Below are 22,542 nucleotides of genomic sequence, written 5' to 3' on the forward strand. Positions count from 1 at the left end.
GACCCCAAAGTTTGCAAGGCCCAGTAGATGTGTTCTGTGTCACTCATGTCTTCTCTTCTTTGCTCTTGGTTGTTTGCTGCATGTTTAATGATATTGTGTGTCCATTTAAAATCAAAATAAATTAAAAAAAATCAAGTTGCAACTGTTGTATGTCGCAAGCTGTTCATGTTGTGGTTATTTTTAGCTACGTGTGACTTGCAGTGTCACTAATCATGCAACAAGGATTAATAGTATGTTGGGGTTTTGAAAGAGAGTATTAAAGTCCTTACTCGTACAGATAGGTGGTCTGTGTGACTTGTCTTAGTACACGTCTTCTGGGTCTTGCCCTAACAAACACAAACAAAAGAGAGATCATGTTTTAAAGACACATACTGAAACAATGGAGTCTTTCAAAAGGCAATTCAGGGTCTCCAGTTATATAGCCCTACTTGTACTCATAAAATCAAATCATAGGACACATTTGTTTGTATAAACACATAATACAGTACGAGGCTTAATAATTACAGTATGTATTGAAGTACTACTGTACATCCACCAGACTTCCTGGTGGAGATGAGCCACCAGTGGAACAATGCGGTGGAAGCCGAGCAAGATAACATGGGCAACACGGCGCTCACCTTCATCATTCTCTTTCTCATCACGCTGCTGTTCAGCATTGGAACAACTGTCTTCAAGGTAATAATACAACTTTTGTTTTTGAGTTGAGCACTTAACTGCACCTTTACACATTGTAGGTGAAAATAAGTCTGCAATATTTCTAAAGAACATTGGTTGACGGTACACATTTTATACAGTAATGCACTTTTTGGGGAATTTGTCCATCAATCACAATCTTTCTGTGAGACCAAAACACACGTCATTCCCTTTTCTTTTCATACTAAATAGTAAAAGACTGTTAGTAAAAAGCGGCTAACAATACAGGTCATTGTGATACAATCTATTTCACCATATACTGTTGGATAAGCTCAGAGCAATCGGATTCGACAAAACCTCATCAAGCTGGATGCAATCTTACTTGAAGAGGAGGAAACAGGTGGTAGAGGTGAACGGCACCGTGTCCCCTCCCTCTCAGTAAGCTGTGGAGTCCCCCAAGGCAGTATATTAGGGCCTTTACTGTTCCTAATATACGTAAATGACATGCCATCAGCATGTGACTGAATTGTTCCTGTTTGCGGATGACTCGGCCCTGCTGGTATCCGGCAAAGACAAGTCACAGGTGGAACAAATCCTCAGTGCTGAACTCCTTAGTATTTACACCTGGCTCGCTGACAACAAGCTATCCATACACTTAGGTAAAACAAAATCCATCCTATTTGGGTCCCACATCAACCTTGTGAAAGTCAGTGACTTCACTATAAAAGTGGATGACATTGTTATCACCAGGAAAGATGAGATCACATACAAAGGTTCCATTCTAGAGGCTGATCTTTCCTGTGATTAAATGGCAACTAAGGTAACCAAAAGTTCAACCAAAGAACGTGATTTCTCTACAAAATCTCCTCTCTGATCAACAAAAGCACCTTGAAGATTCTAGCGGGAACTCTCGTTCAACTCTTTTTCGATTACGCTTGCACCTCCTGGCACCCCAGCACCTCTAAAACCCTCAAATCTAGACTCCAAACATCCCAGAACAAGCTAGTCAGGTAACTTCTAGACCTGCACCCCAGATCACACCTCACTCCAACCCACTTCTCCAAAGTGGGCTGGCTCAGAGTGGAGGACAGAGTAAAACAACTTGCACTGAGCCTAGTCCATACAATCCGCTACACCTCCCTGATACCAAAGTACATGTCAAACTACTTCCTTAAATGACCGCCAGGGGGGAGCGCCACAAACCACGTTAAACCCAGATTCTGATCTAACAAAGGTCTTAATTCATTCTTTTTCTATGCCACAATGTGGAATGCACTCCCAACAGGTGTAAAAGTAAGTGCATCTCTATCCTCCTTCAAAACCGCTCTAAAACATCACCTCCAGGCAACTTCAACCCTTTACTAAAACCGCTCTCGTTATTTCGTTGCTTGTGTTTCTCTCGCTCCGCACCATCACCAGCCCGTTTTCTCCTCCTCCTCCTCCTCCCCTTCTATACAGCGAGAGGAGATACATTAATTGTATACATACTATATTCCTTCAAAACCGCTCTACAACAACACCTCCAGGCAACTTCAACCCTTTACTAACACCCTCCCCCCTTCACATCCCATCTCCCCGGATTGTAAATAACCAAATGTAAATATTCACATTTATTTCTAATGTATTTACTTGTTCTTATGCTATCTGAACTCACTATGTTCTCTGCTCGCTGTACATATCCTAAGTCAGACCTACACTGTTTCAATGTCCATTTCTCTGATGAGGAAATTGTTGATGACTGAAGTGCTGATATCAACCAAACCCTCCCCCCAGATTGTAAATAATTGAAATAATTAAATGTATATACTCTGATGATTAATCTGTGTGATGACTGTATTATGATGATAGTATACATTTGTACCATGAATTGATTTACGTGGACCCCGACTTAAACAAGTTGAAAAACTTATTCGGGTGTTACCATTTAGTGGTCAATTGTACGGAATATGTACTGTACTGTGCAATCTACTAATAAAAGTTTCAATCAATCAATCAAAAACCAAACAGACCTTTCAAAAAACCTCCAAAAACCTCCCACACTATTTTATATACATGCTGTAAGTATGTACGTCATGTAGTAACATGCACATTCATGAAAACATAACTTGGTGCCACAAGCTTCTACTATAATTGTAATATAAATAATAATGTATCATATTTATATAGTGCTTTTCTAGACACTCAAAACACTAACAGTGAGAACTTAGAACCCATCATTTATTCAACAATTGATGGTGGTAAGCTACATTTGTAGCCACAGCTGCCCTGGGGTAAACTGACGGAAGCGTGGCCGCAATTTTGCGTCCATCGATCCCCCGATCACAAACATTCACTCAAATTCATACAGTGTGGGCGGCACTGGCAGCAAGGTGGGTGACATGTCTTGCCCAAGGACACGATGGCAGTAACTAAGATGGCGGAAGCTAGATTTGAAGCAGGAATCCTTCAATTTCTGTACGGCCGCGCTACCATCTGAACCCTACCTTAGAAGCAATGCAGCAGAAAAAACTAAAGCTCCTTCTTGTTTATTTTGTGGCGAGTTGAAGCCTACGTTATTATCATCTCAAGCCAGCTAGTAGCTGACAACTCACTATAGTGGTATTCTGTTTTTCTACGCCATAAAAGTAGTTCCTCTGTGTTAGCTCCTATGATAACAATGTTGCTATAGGGCATGGCATGTAACTAGTGCATTGTTGGTGTTTTTTTTAAGAGCACAGAGTGGATGTCCGCATTATTAGCCACCTCTTATTAGCAGTTTTTCACCATTTAAAACGCACATGCAAGATTGTCTCACATAAGGATTGTGGATAATGGGCAAAATTCCAAAAAAACAATTCCCTTTAAATTCTATGGATGCCTTATAAAGAATAATTACACTTTATTTGTTGGTTAGCCCTTAAGCTGGAATTTAAATATAAATACGTATTTGTCCAAAAAGACAATCATACTGTAAAAAATTACACATTAAGATTCAAGCAGGTAAATATCTTAAAATTTCAGGCTGAAATATAAATTACATACCAAATAGGCAATTGATTATGTCCACGAATGTCTGCTTTTCAAACAACTGCTCTAAAATATATTGTACATATTATATCAACCCTTTATAGCACAATAGGTTTTAGGTTGACAAAGTGACCACATTTATGTCCAAACACACACATACAAGAGTCAAGACCAAAACTAATCAAACCATTGGCCAATTTTTGTCCAAAGTCAATCAAAGTAAATTTTTTGTTCAAATGTGAATACAGTAAAAAGATTAAAAAACATTTTTTTCCCCACAACTCTTCCTCTTGTTTATCATCATATTATCTCCTGGTAGGAGCCTGTGTAATTTTCCAGGAAGAAAAACTTGCTGATCAAATAAAAGCAACTTTAAGTTAAATTTGCATGGTTTACAGTAGACTTATGCATACTTTTGGGTTTGACTGTACACTTTGTTTGACAGACACACCATTATCCACCATCAATAGTGACACACACATATCTTTACAGTAGCAGGGCAGCCATGCAGAATTTTTGCTGCATGCTTTGAATGGGAAAAAGTAAGGGAAATAAAAGTCTGGTGGAAAAATATAAAAATTAAATAGAAGTAGAAAGCCACTAGTCCAAATTGACAATTATTACATGAGTTCATTACAGGATAGTGTGGAATCAAAAATGGTGTTTTTATCTGTTTTAGAAGGAAATTTGTGTCACTTTTGTTTAGCTTTAGCAATTTGGCTAATTTAAAGAAGACAGATCCTATAAATGGTTTGGAAAACAATTGAATTGCACAAAACATACCAAGCCTCTATTTTTGGATTTCCAATAGGATTAATGAGTCACTCTGTTGTGTGTATTATTTTAATATATTTTTGTTTTCTTTCAGGTCAAATGAATTTTTTTTCTTGAAATTGTAATATGTAATTAATCATATTGATTTACAATTCAAAGAAAAATAAAAAAATTAAATGACGTCTGTGAGTGATGCTTTTCTTGCAGATTTTTTCTCAGAAATTCAAAATGACCTGAAAAAGCTGCAGCTGGAATCTACAAAAAAAGAAAATATATTTTTAGTGTGTTATAAAAAACAAAACTAAATCAACTTTAAAGATGTGTCTGTGTATGAAATGTATTTAAATATGTCATCTCTTCTCACACCTGGCCTTTGTCATGCAATGTTGCGCCTCGCTGAGTTTCACTTCTGTGTTATTTTCGGAACTTTCATCATCTTCTTTTTTTAAATGTTGCTAATGCTCGCTCAAGCGGAACCCTTTCCACCTGACTGTTAGTACTATAAAACTACTTAAAATTAAAGACACCTGCACCTTTACAATTGTGACAACAATCTGAAGGTATGTGCAAGTAATTTGTTACATACAGAGAAATAGCCATACGTGTCATTTACGTATTTTCTATTTCAACAGAGAGGATGGAGAGGATTGTGTCTCCAAACATGACATTGTATCCGCTGTGGGAGGGCAACCTTACAGGAGACTCCTCTGTCAAACTTAGATGCGCCTTAAGTGGCTTCTTCCCGGACATGCTGAGTGTCGAGTGGCTGCAGGGCAACCAAATCATCGACGGCGTGCAAACCGTGAGCAAGTTTCAGAGTGTGACGACCCCAAAGACCTTCAGTCTAATCAGTGAGATTGAACCTGATGCAAAAGAGTGGACAAACGGCTTAAGGTTTACCTGCAAGTCCACTCACAACAAGGTGGAAGAGAAAAAGTCAATCAGTATCTGTGAAAGTACGTATGTGTTTGCCGTCTCGCATTAACACACCTATTCTCATCGTCTTCTAACAACGGACGTGTCGCCTGGCAGCACAGGCAAGCGTCCCACCTTCCGTTCATGTGGAGCTCCCCAGCTTCAAGGAAGTCATGACGGAAACATCCCAAGTGAAAGCAACATGCTCGGTGCGCACCGCATTGGATGCCGTTGTCACATGGCTGCTGGACGGCAAAGCAGCCGCCGAACAAGCGAACGCGTACGCTAATGCATCTCACGTCATCAGTACTCTGACAGTGATGCCTGATGTGTGGAGACAAATCAGGATTCTCAAATGTAAAGTTGTGCATCGTTGCTTTCCTGACGTCGAGGAGACCATACGTGTGTCAGGTAGGATGACTGAACAAAATCGAGTAAGTCCACTCCTCACAACTCAACAAGTAGTCAGTGTACAGCTTGTCCATTTACTACGTACTGAAAAATGAGTCAACACTCAGGCCTTATTGTCCAAACAGCTCGGAACAAAAGTGACTACACTAAGATAACATCATGGCCTGAAGATGCATTACTGCCGACAATGGTGAGCTGCGGTTCTTTAAGGGACATCCAACTGTGACATTGTGAAGTAGCCCACTTCCTCCACTGTAAAGTCAAACTACTGGTTAATAATTGGATTACTTCATATATTTATTTACATTATGATGAAAAATAGAGGACCTAAAATAGAACCTTGAGGAACACCACTAGTATAACTAAAGAAGTTGAACAAATGACTATTGACTGCATCTGAAGAAAACAAGCAACAGCAACACCTTAATTACATAAAGTGCATTACAAAAAAATGTGTAACTGCCAAAAAGGACTTGAAAAGGTGCCTCTAGGAACGCCTCAGTTATGTAAATCACAAGGGTTGACCCCAGTTTTGTACGTTTGCTAGCAAGGTTGAAATGTCTGTGCAAAGATCTGCCAATGTGTTTACATTGGTCCAAGTTCCTCTATACTGTACAACAAGAGCATTTGTGTTTTTAGAAATTGGCTGCAAAAATGTTTATTTGAAGATTTGAACTGAACTCGGGTGATGGTAGGAAGTCATTTTAATTTTACTGAGGGAAGGAATCAAAAAAGTACTATCTATGTATTACCGGCAGCCGCCAGCTGAATAACCCTGCAGTACAAAATGTACACTGACTACTTTAAGTTTCATTTCCATCGTATTGTACTTTGAGACTATTAAATAAAATGTTAGCTGAAATGTGAGGGGTGTATTTACTGTACTCTGATGAGCTACTGTATCTTTGAGAGACTGAATTCCACCTTTTATCCTGTTATGATCACTTAGGTGTTGCAGTCACCGCTCCACTGGTGGAGATGAGGCGATCTCTTGCAGATTTACAGAATAAAAACAGCGGCGTGTTCGAGTGTGACGTCACGCAACTAGACGCCATCGACCTCTACGTCACATTTCAGGCCGACGGTGTGGATATTTCTAACAAACAGTATGTTGATCTCCCTGAAGGCCTGGGACCACATTCCATCCGTCCACGTTTCAGTTTGCACGAGTCCTACAGGAAGACTGACGCAAATTTAACCTGCAAAGTGAACCAAGGCTTCTCCGACAGCTTCCGCTCAAACCCCATTTACAGCCTTTTTGGTGAGAGTCTGACTCATCAGAGCTGGATTCATTTGGCACAATAATTTGAACCCATTTTCCAACAGAGAACCCATCAGTGGAACTTTTTCTGGCCCCCGTTGAGGAATCAAAACCTCAGAGGGTTCTGTGCTCTGGTCAGGGCTTTAACCCTCAAATTAAATGGTTCAGCGAGGCTAAGCAGAGAGCTCCATCAATTACTAGCATCAGCATGAGTGCGGATGGACGTGTGACTGTGACCAGTCAACTCCACGTCCCACCGATAGAGTGGCAAACTGGGAAGGTCTTCACCTGTCGAGTGTCTGACAAGTGGCTGAAAAAAAATGTCACAAAGACCATCAGCATTTGCTCCGGTAAATAATCATAAGTACCCTATTGGCATGTTGCATGAAAAAAAGACAACTCATAACATTGTCCTTCAAATATCTGCATTTGTTTGTCCCTCAAGAAAAATATCGGATTCCCAAAAACTGCTGTAAAAATATTATTCAATATTTTTTCCACTTTGACTGTGACAGTCTTTCAAAATCACTTAAAAGCATTAAAAGAAATGTATACATAAAGCATATATCACTTAACCCTTTGAAAGCAACTGTTTGCTGAACTATCCATCCATGTTTTACCGCTTATTGCCTTCCTCGACATGCACCTGGGGATAGGTTGATTGGCAACACTAAATTGGCCCTCGTGTGTGAATGTTCTCCGCCTATCTGTGTTGGCCCTGCGATGGGGTGGCGACTTGTCCAGGGTGTACCCCGCCTTCTGCCCGATTGTAGCTGAGATATATTGTTCCTAATTTCAAAACAAACAAAATAATGAATGTGTTTTATATTATCAAAAAATATTTACATGAATTATATTTTAAGGAATATATCTTTAATATTTTTATCATTGTGCTTTATTTCAATATCATCAGTATATGATGTTTATTTTATATTATCATTGGGCCCTAAGATAGGTTAATGATTGACAACTTTATTGATATTTCATGCCCTGTTTTTCTATTTCTTCAAAATAAATATTAAATATTCATTATATTTTGGGGCTTCAACCCTTCAAAAGCCATTATGCTTAAACAACACTACTATTTATTATTAGGAATGAAATAAGACTAATAAAACACACACTTGCCATTACCAAAAGGCACAAAAATAGTTCTTCTGCTGGCTTTGAATAGGAAAAATTAGCGACATCTGGTGGACATTTACACAAATTTAAACTGAACGACCAGTAGGCCACATTAAGATCTAAACATAAACGTTTGTAACTTCTGTTAAGATAAATGTAAAATCAAAAGGTTGCATTTGTATTTGTTTTCATACAAGCATGTTTTGTCTTTAAATTATAACACTACTGTAATAAAAAAAAATATATATCTTGCCAATTTTACCTACTGTATGCTCAACCGTGAATGGCACAAAATGTTCAAAGTATCTTAATATTTGTTTCTAATCTCACATTTCATGTTATTTTTACAGTAACCCCAATATCATCCCAACAAGTTGGAGTGTTTGTTCACGGACCCCCACTCACAGAGTCTCAGCAGAGGGACAAGGTGACCATTACTTGTCTTTTGGTTGGCCCTCGACTTCATGATTTTGTCATCTCCTGGAAAGTAGATGGGAAGAAATACTCTCAGAATTCCCACACGGAGGAGCCAACTCGTCACAGCAATGGTACAGAGACCTTACGGAGCTTCCTCAGTGCGCCAGCAGATGACTGGGATGCATATAAACAAATGTCTTGTGAGGGAAAACACAAGTGTTCCAACCAGGGCCATGAGGACTACATCAGCAAAAGCAGAGGTATTGTCTCAACATATATTCACATTTCCACCAGATGGCACTATCACACCATCGGTTTTCATCCGGGACAAGTATGTGTGTGTATTTGTATGAGTGTGTGTGTGTGTGTGTGCCATTTTGACAGTTATAATTACACACTAAAAATAACATTGCATGTATACTGAAAATAGCAATTTTTTTCTCTAAAACAACATAAGTTAAAAAAGTTTTTTTTTTAAATTCTTATGAAGGATATTTGAGGTTTATGACTTTAATTAGTGAAGTTTTAAAGCAAGTGGAAATAGTATTGCTGCAAAATTGTAAACATTAGGAAAAAAGCGCATTTTGATATTAACAGTATGAATGTAAGTATTTGACATGGCATTCTTAAAACCAAAAAAATTCGCCTACCGGCACAAAGAAACGCTGTTTCTTAAGAAAGTTGGTCTTTCACATAAGTTTAAAAAAACTTTTCACATTGACCTTCCTTAGATTGCTCCTGTTTGCAGTTTAAACAGTGAATTTTCCAGGTTGTAATACTACCAAAAAACACACAAGCATGCACACACACGCGCACACACACACACACACGCGCGCACACACACAAAAAAACCAAATGTAATTAAAAACAACAACTCAGTTCATATTTTTTGCAATATCAACAGTTTAAACATTACAAAAACTAAATAATATATATTTTTAAATTTTTGACTAGTTTAGATTTATTTTAAAATGAAGTCTGAAAACAGTTGAAGATAATATTCTGTAATATATTTTAGTGCCCTCCAGGACTTTGCCAAATCACGCAAATTCGCACCGTCACCGCACATTTTGTCCTCCATTGTAATTTTTGCCAATCAAATGTAATCATAATAATAATTTTCTGATTATTATTATTATTTTTGCCAATCAAACATGTTTCTGATCATCGCTCAAACACGCACAGTAACTGTCGAAACCAAAACATATTTTTGGGTCTACAAAAGCAAGGACAGCAATGCGTAACAATGTATTAACACTTTATTACTCTAACTGCACAACTGTCGTCCTCCCGTGTGTAGCTCACACCTTCTTCTGGGTTCTGTCTACGGCGCTAAGCCTTCTGGGTATAAGCACATTTAGCAACATACCAGCGTCCACACTTTCTAGTTTACTTGTTTTTAGTTAACCTTTTTTTATCCAGGCTAAGAAAATCAAGAACAGATGCTTATTTGGAATATGGACCTAGCAAAGTGACAGCATTTACATGTTAGAGATGTTGAAGTGTGATGATAATCTCTCATCATCGTTTATTACCGCATGAGAAACTCTCCACAGTTCACAAATGCTTTTAACGTGCGGGGATGAATGTGTCGGAATGTAAATGAATGTTTAAGAGAGATAATCTATTTTCAAATGTAAACTAAACATGGATAATTTCCAACTTCTGGCCAAAGCACAATTAAGAGGGTTTTGGTCCCTTTTTCTTTTTACAATAAATTGTAATTATTACTATTATCACTTTTAACTCATAAATGTGTTTTTGTGTTTTATCTTATCAGACTTGTATCCACCAACAGTGCACATAATACCACCGACCATCTCAGAGCTGTCACTGTCTGATGACCTCACACTGACTTGCTTAGTTTCTGGATATTTCCCAGATAACGTTATAGTGTACTGGGAGAAAGATGGTCAAAGATTGCTTGACTACACCAACAGCCCTTCGTGGAAATACAGCAGCAGCAACACTTATTCAATGACCAGTAGAATTAATGTGTCTAAAATTGAGGACCATGAATCCAGCTATTCTTGCGCTGTCAGACATGAGTCATCTCAAAGTCCTTTTACGAGCACTATAGAGGATGTGTTTGGTGAGGGAAAGTTTTACCATGACTTTGTGTTTGCACTACATACTTCCTTACAACTTTCATCTCCACAGCCACAGTGACTCCTACTCAACCGTCAGCCATCTTGCTCCAGGGTCGTGGTGAACTGGTGTGTCTGGTGTTTGGCTTCAGTCCCGCGTCCGTTAACGTCTCCTGGTTTCTGGATGACACCAATGAGCTGCCGGACTTTAACACCAGTCAACCCAGCAGAGGCCCAGATGGGAAGTTCAGCATCCAAAGCCGCCTTCGTCTGTCTCAAGTCAACTTGTTACCTGGGGCGGTTCACACCTGCAGGGTGACACATGTGACCGTTACACTGACCTTGAATCTAACCAATCCAGGTATTAATGAGCTGATTTATGACTATCTTGCAGAAAAATAAACTCATTTAAAAAATAATTCCACAGTGATTTTGCCGGATTGCAACGTCTTGGATGACATTGCTCATGCAGTTGTTAACCAAGATATCAATGCGGAAAGCTGGTATATGTCTGCCACATTCCTTGTCCTCTTCCTCATCTCCACCATCTATGGTGTGGTGGCCACCCTGCTTAAGGTGGGTAATAGATAATGATTCTATTTTTAACATATTTTTTATTTTATACAAATTATCACATTTAATGTGAAATTTGACCTCACTTTATCCTGCTTTTTTCTCCTTTAGACTAAATAATTCTGTCAGTGGAACAGATGAATGCTTCCAAGACAGTGGATGTTTTATTGAACTTCTTTTGACATATAAAGATTTGGTTTGAGTATTGTATCACTGGTTTAATGTTTGCTTTTTACAAAGCAGTATCACAACAACATACAAATTAGAATATTGTTTCTGCATTTAAACAGTAAAAACAAAAAAAAGCTAAAATAACACACCCTAAGTTACTCACATTGACCACAAGAGTGCACCAAAGTTTAAACTGTAGTAACGCTTGCTTGCTTGAGTTTCGTTATACATGCTTGAAAATGTTAAGTATTGACAAAACTTAACTAAAGAACCATTTCTTTACTACAACAGATATGTTTTTTTAAATATTATATTATTTCCGTCCACAGTATTTTTGAAAGTATGTACACACTCCCACTATACTGTCTGCATGTGTTGTGTGTATATAGTGGGTTTAAAGGAATTTCCATCTCGGAGGGAGGACAACTCAGCAACATCAAGGACAACTATTGGCTACCTCTGCTATGAATTGGCTTTGTTGATGTGTGATTGGCCGGGGACTTGAGTTAGTAAGCCCAAATCTGTGACGCTGTTGCTGGGATGTGGATGCACCATGCGGATGCCATCCTAACTGCCAAGAGGCCGGTGAGAGGGATGCATGGCATCAGGCCCACGGGACGGCCTGAGAGGGTGTCACTGTCTTTGACCACCGTCACATCCCATACTAAAAAAATGAGTTACTGTATATTTGATATAGGGAATTACGCTAACGTTTAGTACAAAGGAGTAATGCATTTGTGATGTGTAAAATAAATAGTCTTGACGAGTCTATAAGATGGTATTTTTTACTATATAAAAATTCTGAAAAAAACCTGGAAATGTATACATGCTAACCACAGTTGTCACCAAACGACTTTTGTCCCCTTGCACTTTACACTCACGTCCATAACCAAGGTCGGCTAGTTTTTGTGGCACGAAATAAAATGTAGTTTGTGGCTTCGATATTACAAGGATTTGATTTGTAAGTAGCTAGCTAATCAAAGTGAACCGACCAAGGTTTCAAATGTCACTTGTTATTGAAAATATAAATAGTGTGCATCTAAATTTAGACATAGCACCTTGCACCAGAAGTATAGTTTTCCTCTGTCAATGGTAATGATCCTGCCACATGTTAACATACAGAAACTTTGTTTAACTTCTACTTCCTCTGATTAAGTTTGATTTCTTCTCTACGATGCGCCAGAGCCGAGGACCTCACTAAATTATGCAATCGCAATTGTTTGTTTATCCAAGTGGTTGCAACTTTTTGTTCAAGGGGGAAAAAGTCGCAATGTGATCTGTTTTGTTCACTTAAAAGAAACTGGATTTTTTAAATACGTTTCTTTAGTTCACTCTTTATACACCTTTTCGGACATGCTATAATAAAAAACTGAGAATATGAGCTGTATTGCATTGTTCAAAATAAACTGATACTATTACTACTTTGAAGGAATCAACAGATAGTGGTTAGATTCACATTAATGTGGCGTTACTGACACCTAGTGATCCATCAGTATATTTACTACCATATTTCACAATCTGTTTATCGTTCTCTTTAAAAAAACAATGATTCAACTGATCATCAACTGTGGGCAAAATTTAGCAAATCAGAATCAACTATAAGAATCCTTAGTCACAGACAGCCCTTGATATTAGAATTTAGCAATGCACAAGTTTATGTATACATACCCTCCAAACATGTACGAAAAGGAGTAGGAAGTAGCATACGCTTACTTGCATCTTATCTTACCCCTTCTCCATACTTCAGTAAAACTACTTGATGTTTGAATGTTATCACTGATGTTCTCAATGTCCACAGAATTTGAAAATAAATAATCGTAAACTACTCAGAAAACATAAGCAATATGCAGCTTTTGAGTAAAATTTCAAGATGTACCTAACATTTATATTATGCAGTATACATTTTACAGGTGGACTTAATTCAAAACCCTTGCACATGTCCAACTGTTTCAGTACTTTTTACACAACTTGCTATTCTCTAACAAGCAGGTTAACTGCAACATGTACAACAGGTGAATTTTATTAAAGTATTTTTACAGAAAAGCATACAGAACAGTATTTATTTTTGTCAATCGTCCCGACGCACAGTGGCCATTTATCTTTGGGAACATCCTGTTTGAAGTGTCGGACTGGCAAAGTACTGTTGATCAACTGTTAGACTTTGTCTCGGTCTCATGATGTCAATCAAGATACTAGCTGCCAATGAATTTGGCCAACTTTATTTGAACCAGGACAATTATTGGTCCATTAATGGATTGTCTGTATTAGAAAACAGCAAGTTGTGCAATACATACTGAAACGTTGAACAGTTGTGCATTCAAAAGTTTAGAGACGGTCAAATTAAGCTCACCTATAAACTTTATATCTGACAATTCCTGTTTTCTTCAGGAAACTCCCCCATTTTGTCCTTCCTTCCCATAAGCGTCTTCCAATTCCTGTGTGACCTTCCGTGAGAAAGTAAAACTGTAAGGCATACAGCGGGGGCCACACAGCTTCCCGGGCCACTAGGTAAACCTTGGTTAACATTGATTGATTGTAACACACATTTTGCAGCTTGTAAAACGTCAGGCCAGCCACCTGCAACACTTGCTCGACGGTGATATTGTGCAAGTAACATCTCTGAAAAGGGGTCATATTGTGATGTTTTTTCTACATATAAAACACTTCCTTGTGGTTTAAATAACATGTAATGGTGGTTCTCTTGTCAAAATTTTGCATTGATTATGTTTTACACGTTGTTTTCAAGCAGCTTCCTGACTGTATCTTAAGGTTGCGCCGTTTTGGTCTTAGTTACGTGGCTCCACTTTGACTGCGTTTTCTCCCCGCCAGCAATGTTTTAGTTCTTAACGCTTTTTTCTATATACAGTCTATTGACAGATATAATTTGGAGATATACGTTACTTTGTATTAGAAATGGCAACAACAGAAGATGCATGACCATGTACAAGCCAGTCTGAAGAAAAAAGAAGGAACTTATTGACTACAGCGTCAGATTACATTTGCAAATTCGTGCAAGGATCTTCGGGTAAATTTAAACCATACATGGAAATATCGTCTGACCTCACAGGGCAGAAAATGTGACCTGAACGAGTTAATTTCAAACGGCTTGTTTCGAGAAAGCATGAAAGAAGGTATGATTATTCTATAAATATCTCCGCAATGCTTCCACTGTTATATTACACATTTTCGAGATTTATGGGAATCCCAAATACACAAAAGCAAGTACCAATAGGTAAGAAAAGTTAGTTTTGCGTTATAGGTTCCCTTTCAGTACTGTAGTGTCCTGACAAAAGTACACAGAGTCTGAAGCTAGTTTTACACTTAAGTACGAGCCTTAGCACGCCAACAGCAGCCATCATAACACCATTTGTATTGCAGCACTAAGCTAGCCACAGCAAAAACAGAGCACTCCCTTATTATGCACCAGGGTCGGTTATGGCTAGTAACTATTCTGGAACCCACGGATTTATGACCATCAATAATTGCAAGAGTCACTTTTGGCACTTTCTCTATGTTCTGCATTGCTGGAAAAATTGTTCTGTATTGCAGCAAAAATTATTACATTTTGTTGTGGATTTTATTATTCATTTTTGAAAGTATTACGTTTGATTTATCTAAATAAAGAATTAAAATTGCCAGTTTATTCAGCTTGAATGTCACAAAGTTCCAAAAAGGAGAACGACAATATTTTTTGTAAATTTTGCCTGTTATTCAAAATTCCTCTGTAAGACAAACACATTAAAATTAAAGTACCAATGATTGTCATTCGGTGTGGTGAAATTTGTCCTCTGCATTTGACCATCCCCTTGATCATCCCCTGGGAAGTGAAGGGAGCAGTTGGCAGCAGTGGGCAGCAGCGGTGCCGCACCCGGGAATCATTTATGGTGATTTAACTCCCAATTCCAACCCTTGATGGTGAGTGCCAAGCAGGGAGGCAATGGGTCTCATTTTTATAGTCTTTGGTATGACTCGGCCGGGGTTTGAACTCACAACCTACAGACATCAGGGCGGACAATCTAACTACTAGGCCACTGAGCATATTTACCATTTATATCTTGTGACCTGATTATTATTGGTGGTAATCGAAATTTTGCGGAGCATGTATAACAGAGCTAACCAACTAATCGAGAAGTGGTCAACTTTGAAGTGAAGTGAAGTGAATTATATTTATATAGCGCTTTTCTCTAGTGACTCAAAGCGCTTTACATAGTGAAACCCAATATCTAAGTTACATTTAAACCGGTGTGGGTGGCACTGGGAGCAGGTGGGTAAAGTGTCTTGCCCAAGGACACAACGGCAGTGACTAGGATGGCGGAAGCGGGAATCGAACCTGCAACCCTCAAGTTGCTGGCACGGCCGCTCTACCAACCGAGCTATGCCGCCCCACAAAGATTGTTTGCGGAAACTTTTATTTTTCAAACTTTTGTGGGGATTATAATACATTTTTCATCTAAACGGGACAATATGAACATTCCACCAGTTGGCATCCCAGTGAGAAAAGACACCCATAGAGTGTTTCTTTGTTATATTCGTAGTATATTTAGGTTTAACTAAAGCTGCATCTGTTTTACACACAACTTCTAAAACTTGTTGCTCATTCTTCTTATATTTAGTCTAAACATTTTTAGGTTGTGGATCATAAATTGTTTCAAAGTAGTCCTTGTTGTCTCTCACAAATGCCGTGAATAGTAGATTTGTCATTGAAAAGCAAAGCAAACGTTGAGACACGTCTGTGAAATGAATGCTTGAAATGAGCAAAATATGTAATCGCATGTTATTATGAATGTGCCTGTTACTACATTACATATATACTTACAGTGTGGTTATAAAACGTTGGAGGGGTTCGGATATTTTTTAGTCCGCTGAATCGCTGAATAGGCGAAATATAGCAACTCCCTGTGACGTTAGCTGACTTATGCTAAAGTTTATTTACGATTTACAAAGTATAAAAAATTAAAAACATGTGTCCTTGTCTTACATAAGGACAGCAAATGATGGGCAAAATTCCCCCAAATTGCAGTCCCCTGTTATAAATTAATATTTTTTTTATTTTATTTTTTTTTTTTACAAAAACATGTACATGTTTTTAATGTTTCAAGTACCAGTTCAGGCACCATTTATGCAACTGCACTGTTTTTAAAGTACCAATTTTATGCTACTATCAATTAAAATATAAAACAATAGGGGTGAACCATTTGTTTATAATTATAATTAGATTTTTCCCATATAATTCAGGGACTATATTAGTTTACAAACCCCATTTCCATATGAGTAGGGAAATTGTGTTAGATGTAAATATAAATGAAATACAATGATTTGCAAATCATTTTCAACCCATATTCAGTTGAATATGCTACAAAAAGACAACATATTTGATGTTCAAACTGATAAACATTTTTTATTTTTTTTTTGCAAATGATCATTAACTTTAGAATTTGATGCCAGCAACACGTGACAAAGAAGTTGGGAAAGGTGGCAAAAAATACTGATAAAGTTGAGGAATGCTCATCAAACACTTATTTGGAACATCCCACAGGTGTGCAGGCTAATTGGGAACAGGTGGGTGCTATGATTGGGTATAAAAGCAGCTTCTATGAAATGCTAAGTAATTCACAAACAAGGATGGAGCGAGGGTCTCCACTTTGTAAGCAAATTGTCGAACAGTTTTAGAACATCATGCAAGGAATTTAGGGATTTTACCATCTACGGTCCGTAAAATCATCAAAAAGTTCAGAGAATCTGGAGAAATCACTGCACGTAAGCGATGATATTACATACTTTTGATTCCTCAGGCTGTACTGCATTAACAACAGACATCAGTGTGTAAAGGATATCATCACATGGGCTCAGGAACACTTCATAAAACCACTGTCAGTAATTACAGTTGGTCGCTACATCTGTAAGTGCAAGTTAAAACTACTATGCAAACCCAAACCCATTTATCAACAATATCCTGAAACGCCACCGGCTTGGCTGGGCCCGAGTTCACCTAAGATGGACTGATGCAAAGTGGAAAGGTGTTCTGTGGTCTGACGAGTCCACATTTCAAATTATATTTGGAAACTGTGGACGTGGTGTCCTCCAGAACAAAGAGGAACATAACGATTCGGATTGTTATAGGCGCAAAGTTCAAAAGCCAGCATCTGTGGGGGTGTTTTAGTGTCGAAGGCATGGGTAACTTACACATCTGTGAAGGCACCATTAATGCTGAAAGGTCCATACAGCTTTTGGTGCAGAATATGTTGTCATCCAAGCAACGTTATCATGGACGCCCCTGCTTATTTCAGCAAGACAAGTGTTACAACAGCATGGCTTCGTAAAAAAAAAAAAAAGAGTGCAGGTACTATCCTGGCCCGCTTGCAGTCCAGACCTGTCTCCCATCGAAAATGTGTGGCGCATTATGAAGCATAAAATACGACAGCGGAGACCCCGGACTGTTGAACGACTTAAGCGCTACATAAAACAAGAATGGGAAAGAATTCCACTTTCAAAGCTTCAACAACTAGTTTCCTCAGTTTCCAAACGTTTATTGAGTGTTGTTAAAAGAAAAGGTGATGTAACACAGTGGTGAACATGTCCTTTCCCAACTACTTTGGCACGTGTTGCAGCCATGAAATTCTAAGTTAATTATTATTTGCAAAAAAAGTAAAGTTTATGAGTTTGAACATCAAATATCTTGTCTTTGTAGTGCATTCAATTGAATAAGGGTTGAAAAGGATTTGCAAATTGTGGTGTGATTGTATTATGAGAGAACTACAGAGTCGACAGGCTATGACGTCACGAGTGTGCGACGGAGCGGGGGACACGGTGGGAGTGAGCTAGATAGGTGACACATGTGTGACTGGGCTATAATAAATGTATCCACGTTACAAAGTACAGCTGGACTCGCGTATTAATTAAGTAACTCGACATGGTGTCAGAAGTCCTGTAGTTAATGTGGAGTCTGAGCCAAGTGTAAAGATAGTTTGTACGCGTCTGTGGGGAAAGAAGTGAAGGACAACATGAGCGTACATACCAGGGAGTGCGCGATGGATTACAAGGTTTTTCTGTTGTCAAGAAAAATGTTATCTACGAGCGTGCTAAGTTTAACATGCGCAAGCAGAAAGAAGGGGAGAGTGTGGATTCGTTTGTCACTGCACTATATGCGCTGGCGGAGCATTGTAGCTACGGGATGCTACACAATGAACTGATCAGAGATAGACTTGTCGTCGGATTGCAAGATAAGGGGCTGTCTGAACGCATGCAGTTGGACGCGGATCTAACCTTGGATAAAGCCATAAGAATGGCACGACAGAGCGAGGAGGTGAAAAAGGCAGCAGTCTACTCTCCGAGGGGACACCACCAGTTCAGAGGCAAGTGATGCAAAATCTGTTGATAGAGTGTTCAAGAGCAACTTCAAGTCTGCTAAAAACAAACCTCAATATGTTGATAGCCCAAAGTACAAGCCACACAGTATTCAGTACAGCAAGGACAAGGGCGCACAGTCACTTTGTCAAAATTGTGGCAGCTCTCCATCCCATCAAAAAAGTGACTGTCCTGCTAATGAAGTGAGATGTCATGCATGTGGGAGGAGGGGACATTACAAGCGTGTGTGTAAGTCCAAATCAGTGCATGAAGTTGAAGAAGATGAGGAGGAAATCTTCCTCGGCAGTGTCACGAAGGATGGGGATCCTTGGATGGTCAAAATTGGTATCCATGAGAACAGTGTGACATTCAAAATCGACACAGGTGCCGATGTGACAGTCTTGCCTCACTCAGTGTTCCAAAACACATACAGAAATGATCCGCCTAGCCTCAAAAAGGCAACAAAGCCACTCCTGGGACCAGGAAGAAATCCCCTCGACGTTGTGGGCGTCGCCAGGTTGCTACTGAGGAGAGGAGATAAGACAGAGAGGGAGGATGTGTATATTGCTCGTCATGTGCATACTGCTCTGCTGGGAAGATCTGTGAGCTGTCGGCTGGGGCTTGTAGCACGCCTAGACAGCGTTACTATGGAAACATTAAAGGAGCACTACCCAAAATTATGCACCGGGCTCGGAGAAGTGCGGCAGCCATATGCCATCAAGCTGAGTCCAGGGGCGGAACCATTCTCACTAAAGACACCAAGGAGGATTCCATTGCCTTTAATGGACAAAGTCAAGCAGGAACTGTCCCGCATGGAACAACTCGGGGTGATAAGTAGAATTGAGGAGCCAACAGACTGGTGCGCTGGCATAGTAGTGGTGCCAAAGAAGACAGGTGCTGTACGCATGTGTCGATCTCACAAAACTCAATGAGTCAGTGTGTAGGGAAAAGTTCATTCTGCCATCAGTGGAGGAAACACTAGGAATGCTGGCTGGAGCCAAATTTTTTAGTAAGCTGGATGCAAACATGGGGTTTTGGCAAATTCCTCTAACTGCAGATTCAGCAAAACTGAAAACATTCATTACACCCTTCGGGCGCTATTACTTCAGGCGGCTACCGTTTGGCATAGCATCCGTCCCCGAACATTTTCAGAACCGGATGGTGACAGAAGTCACAGAAGGGCTTGAGGGTGTTGTTTGCCACATGGATGACGTGCTAGTGTGGGGCCGAACACAAAAAGAGCATGATGCTCGCCTGCATGCCACACTAGAAAAGATCCAAAAGGCAGGCATCACTTCGAATGTTGATAAGTGTGACCTGTCAAAGTCAGAGGTGACCTTTCTAGGCCACGTGCTCTCCACCAGTGGCATCAGCCCAGACCCAAGCAAAACAGAAGCTGTGAGAAAGATGCAGGAGCCAACAACAGTGACTGAGTTAAGAAGGTTTCTTGGAATGATTAATCAACTTGGGAAGTTTGTGCCGCAGCTGGCTGAGAGAGACAAGCCCCTGCGAGATCTCCTGTCGAAAAAGAACTGCTGGGTGTGGGGCGTCGATCAGGCAAGGGCCTTCCAGGATCTAAAGGATGCACTGACGTCTACACCAGTGCTAGCCATGTATGATCCCAATAGAGAGTGCAAAGTATCAGCAGACGCGTCGTCATACGGGTTGGGAGGCGTCCTGCTACAAAAATGGGACGAAGAGTGGAGGCCAGTGGCCTACATGTCGCGGTCTCTCACACCAACAGAGCAGAGATACGCGCAAGTAGAGAAAGAAGCTTTGGGACTGACCTGGGCCTGTGAGAGGTTTCGCAACTTTCTCATCGGGAAACATTTCCAGATGGAGACGGACCACAAGCCTCTCCTGAGTCTTCTGGGGTCTCAAGCACTGGATGCTCTACCTCCACGGATCCAACGCTTCAGAATGCGTCTGATGCGCTATTCGTACTCTATCTCTCATGTGCCAGGGAAGTGTCTGTGGACAGCTGATACATTGTCACGAGCTCCTGTTAAGAGAGAGGAGACAGCAGCGGACAAAGAGCTGTTGGAAGAAACCAACATATATGTGGACATGGTACTGGAAAACTTACCTGCAAGTGCTGACTACCTGGAGGAGCTGAGAGAGCAACTGCAGAGAGACAGTGTGTGTGCACAGGTGATGCAGCTGTGTGCCGAAGGCTGGCCAGCACACGGTTCCAAAGAACCAATACTCAGGCTGTACAGGGCAGAGCAGGCGTTCCTCACAGTTCAAGATGGTGTCTTGCTTAAGGGACACAGGCTTGTCATCCCTTCTACAATGAGGAATGGTGTACTCGCCAAATTGCATGAAGGACACCAAGGCGTGGTGAAGTGTAGACAGCGGGCACGACAGTCAGTATGGTGGCCCGGGCTGAGCCAGCAGCGAAATGAATTGGTTCTCAACTGCCGAACATGCTGTAAGGAGAGACAGAACCACAGGGAGCCTCTGATGCCGTCACCATACCCGGGGCGACCATGGGAGAAGTTAGGAGCTGATCTATTCATGCTCGGTACCAAGACCTACCTGCTGGTAGTGGACTACATGTCAAGGTACGTGGAGATTGCTTTGCTGACCTCCACAAAGTCAAACGATGTAATCCAACACCTAAAATCCATTTATGCACGTCATGGAATCCCGGATCTTCTCGTTTCGGACGGAGGGCCCCAGTTCTCCGGAGCAGGCTTCGCTGAGTTCGCAGAGTCTTATGGATTCCGTCACGTTACCAGTAGCCCAAGATATCCTCAAGGTAACGCTGAAGCTGAACGTGCAGTACAGACGGTGAAAGGTCTCCTAAAGAAAGCAGACGACCCCTATCTTGCTTTGCTCGCTTACAGGGCTACCCCTCTCGACAATGGGTATAGTCCAGCGCAGCTTCTCATGGGGAGGAGACTCCGCACAACAGTGCCTATCCTTCCTGCTTTACTAAATCCTGCCCTTCCAGATAGCGAAGCTGTTAGGTTGAAAGAAGGGGAGAAGAGGACAAAAGATGCACAACACTACAACCTGCGCCATCGTGCAATGAACCTTGACAGACTGAATCCGGGACAGGACGTGTGGATCAAGGACCAAAAGAACGCAGGAGCTATCATTGGACATCACACCACTCCACGATCGTATCTGGTGGAAGGACCCAAGGGGACCATCAGACGGAACCGTCGTCATCTCATCTCTATGGGATCCTCGCCGGAGCAGAGTGGCCGTGGTACAGCAGAGCCGTTCCTAGGGGGTGTTCGGGAACAACCTACAGCAGAAACATCGCAGCAGAATGTTCCAGAACCTCCATCTACTCCTACTCCTAGAACCAGGTCTGGGAGGGCTGTGGTAAGACCAACTAGGTTGGACCTATAATTTTGTTTCCTTGAGACATTACAGAGACTCTAATGAAAAAAAAAGAATGTTACTGTATGTGAAAAAAAAAAGTGTAATTGGAGCGTTTTGGATATGTTTTATTGTATTGTAAATGTTCAAGTCAGTTGCAGGGCTTAGGTTAAGGACAGTACAGGATTGGTATAGGATGGATGTCTGAGTATTTATATTGAAGTGGATTGTTCTAAGGGTAAAATATGTGTGTGTGTTTGATTGTTTGGTACAGGCCCATATAGGAGCAGACCTTCCAACCACGAGGCAGAATAATCCTCAAGGTCTGTTGAATCAATGGCAGTCTACCCATTGATTCTAGAAAGGGGAGATGTGGTGTGATTGTATTATGAGAGAACTACAGAGTCGACAGGCTATGACGTCACGAGTGTGCGACGGAGCGGGGGACACGGTGGGAGTGAGCTAGATAGGTGACACATGTGTGACTGGGCT

At 40.4% G+C, this 22,542-nt stretch overlaps 1 gene segment (V, D, J or C); it reads left to right on the forward strand.

Moving 5' to 3' along the window:
* LOC133541834 (immunoglobulin heavy constant mu-like) overlaps positions 1-12,770 on the forward strand; it is an 18,228-nt gene extending 5,458 nt beyond the window's left edge. The window contains 8 exon segments of the C gene segment in view: positions 5,046-5,369; positions 5,446-5,739; positions 6,689-7,000; positions 7,066-7,350; positions 8,476-8,802; positions 10,703-10,990; positions 11,057-11,205; positions 11,314-12,770. Coding sequence covers positions 5,046-5,369; positions 5,446-5,739; positions 6,689-7,000; positions 7,066-7,350; positions 8,476-8,802; positions 10,703-10,990; positions 11,057-11,205; positions 11,314-11,322 — 1,988 coding nt within the window.
* Positions 12,771-22,542: the final 9,772 nt, after the last annotated feature.

This window comes from Nerophis ophidion, linkage group LG23, assembly GCF_033978795.1.
Source record: "Nerophis ophidion isolate RoL-2023_Sa linkage group LG23, RoL_Noph_v1.0, whole genome shotgun sequence".
Lineage (NCBI taxonomy): Eukaryota > Metazoa > Chordata > Actinopteri > Syngnathiformes > Syngnathidae > Nerophis > Nerophis ophidion.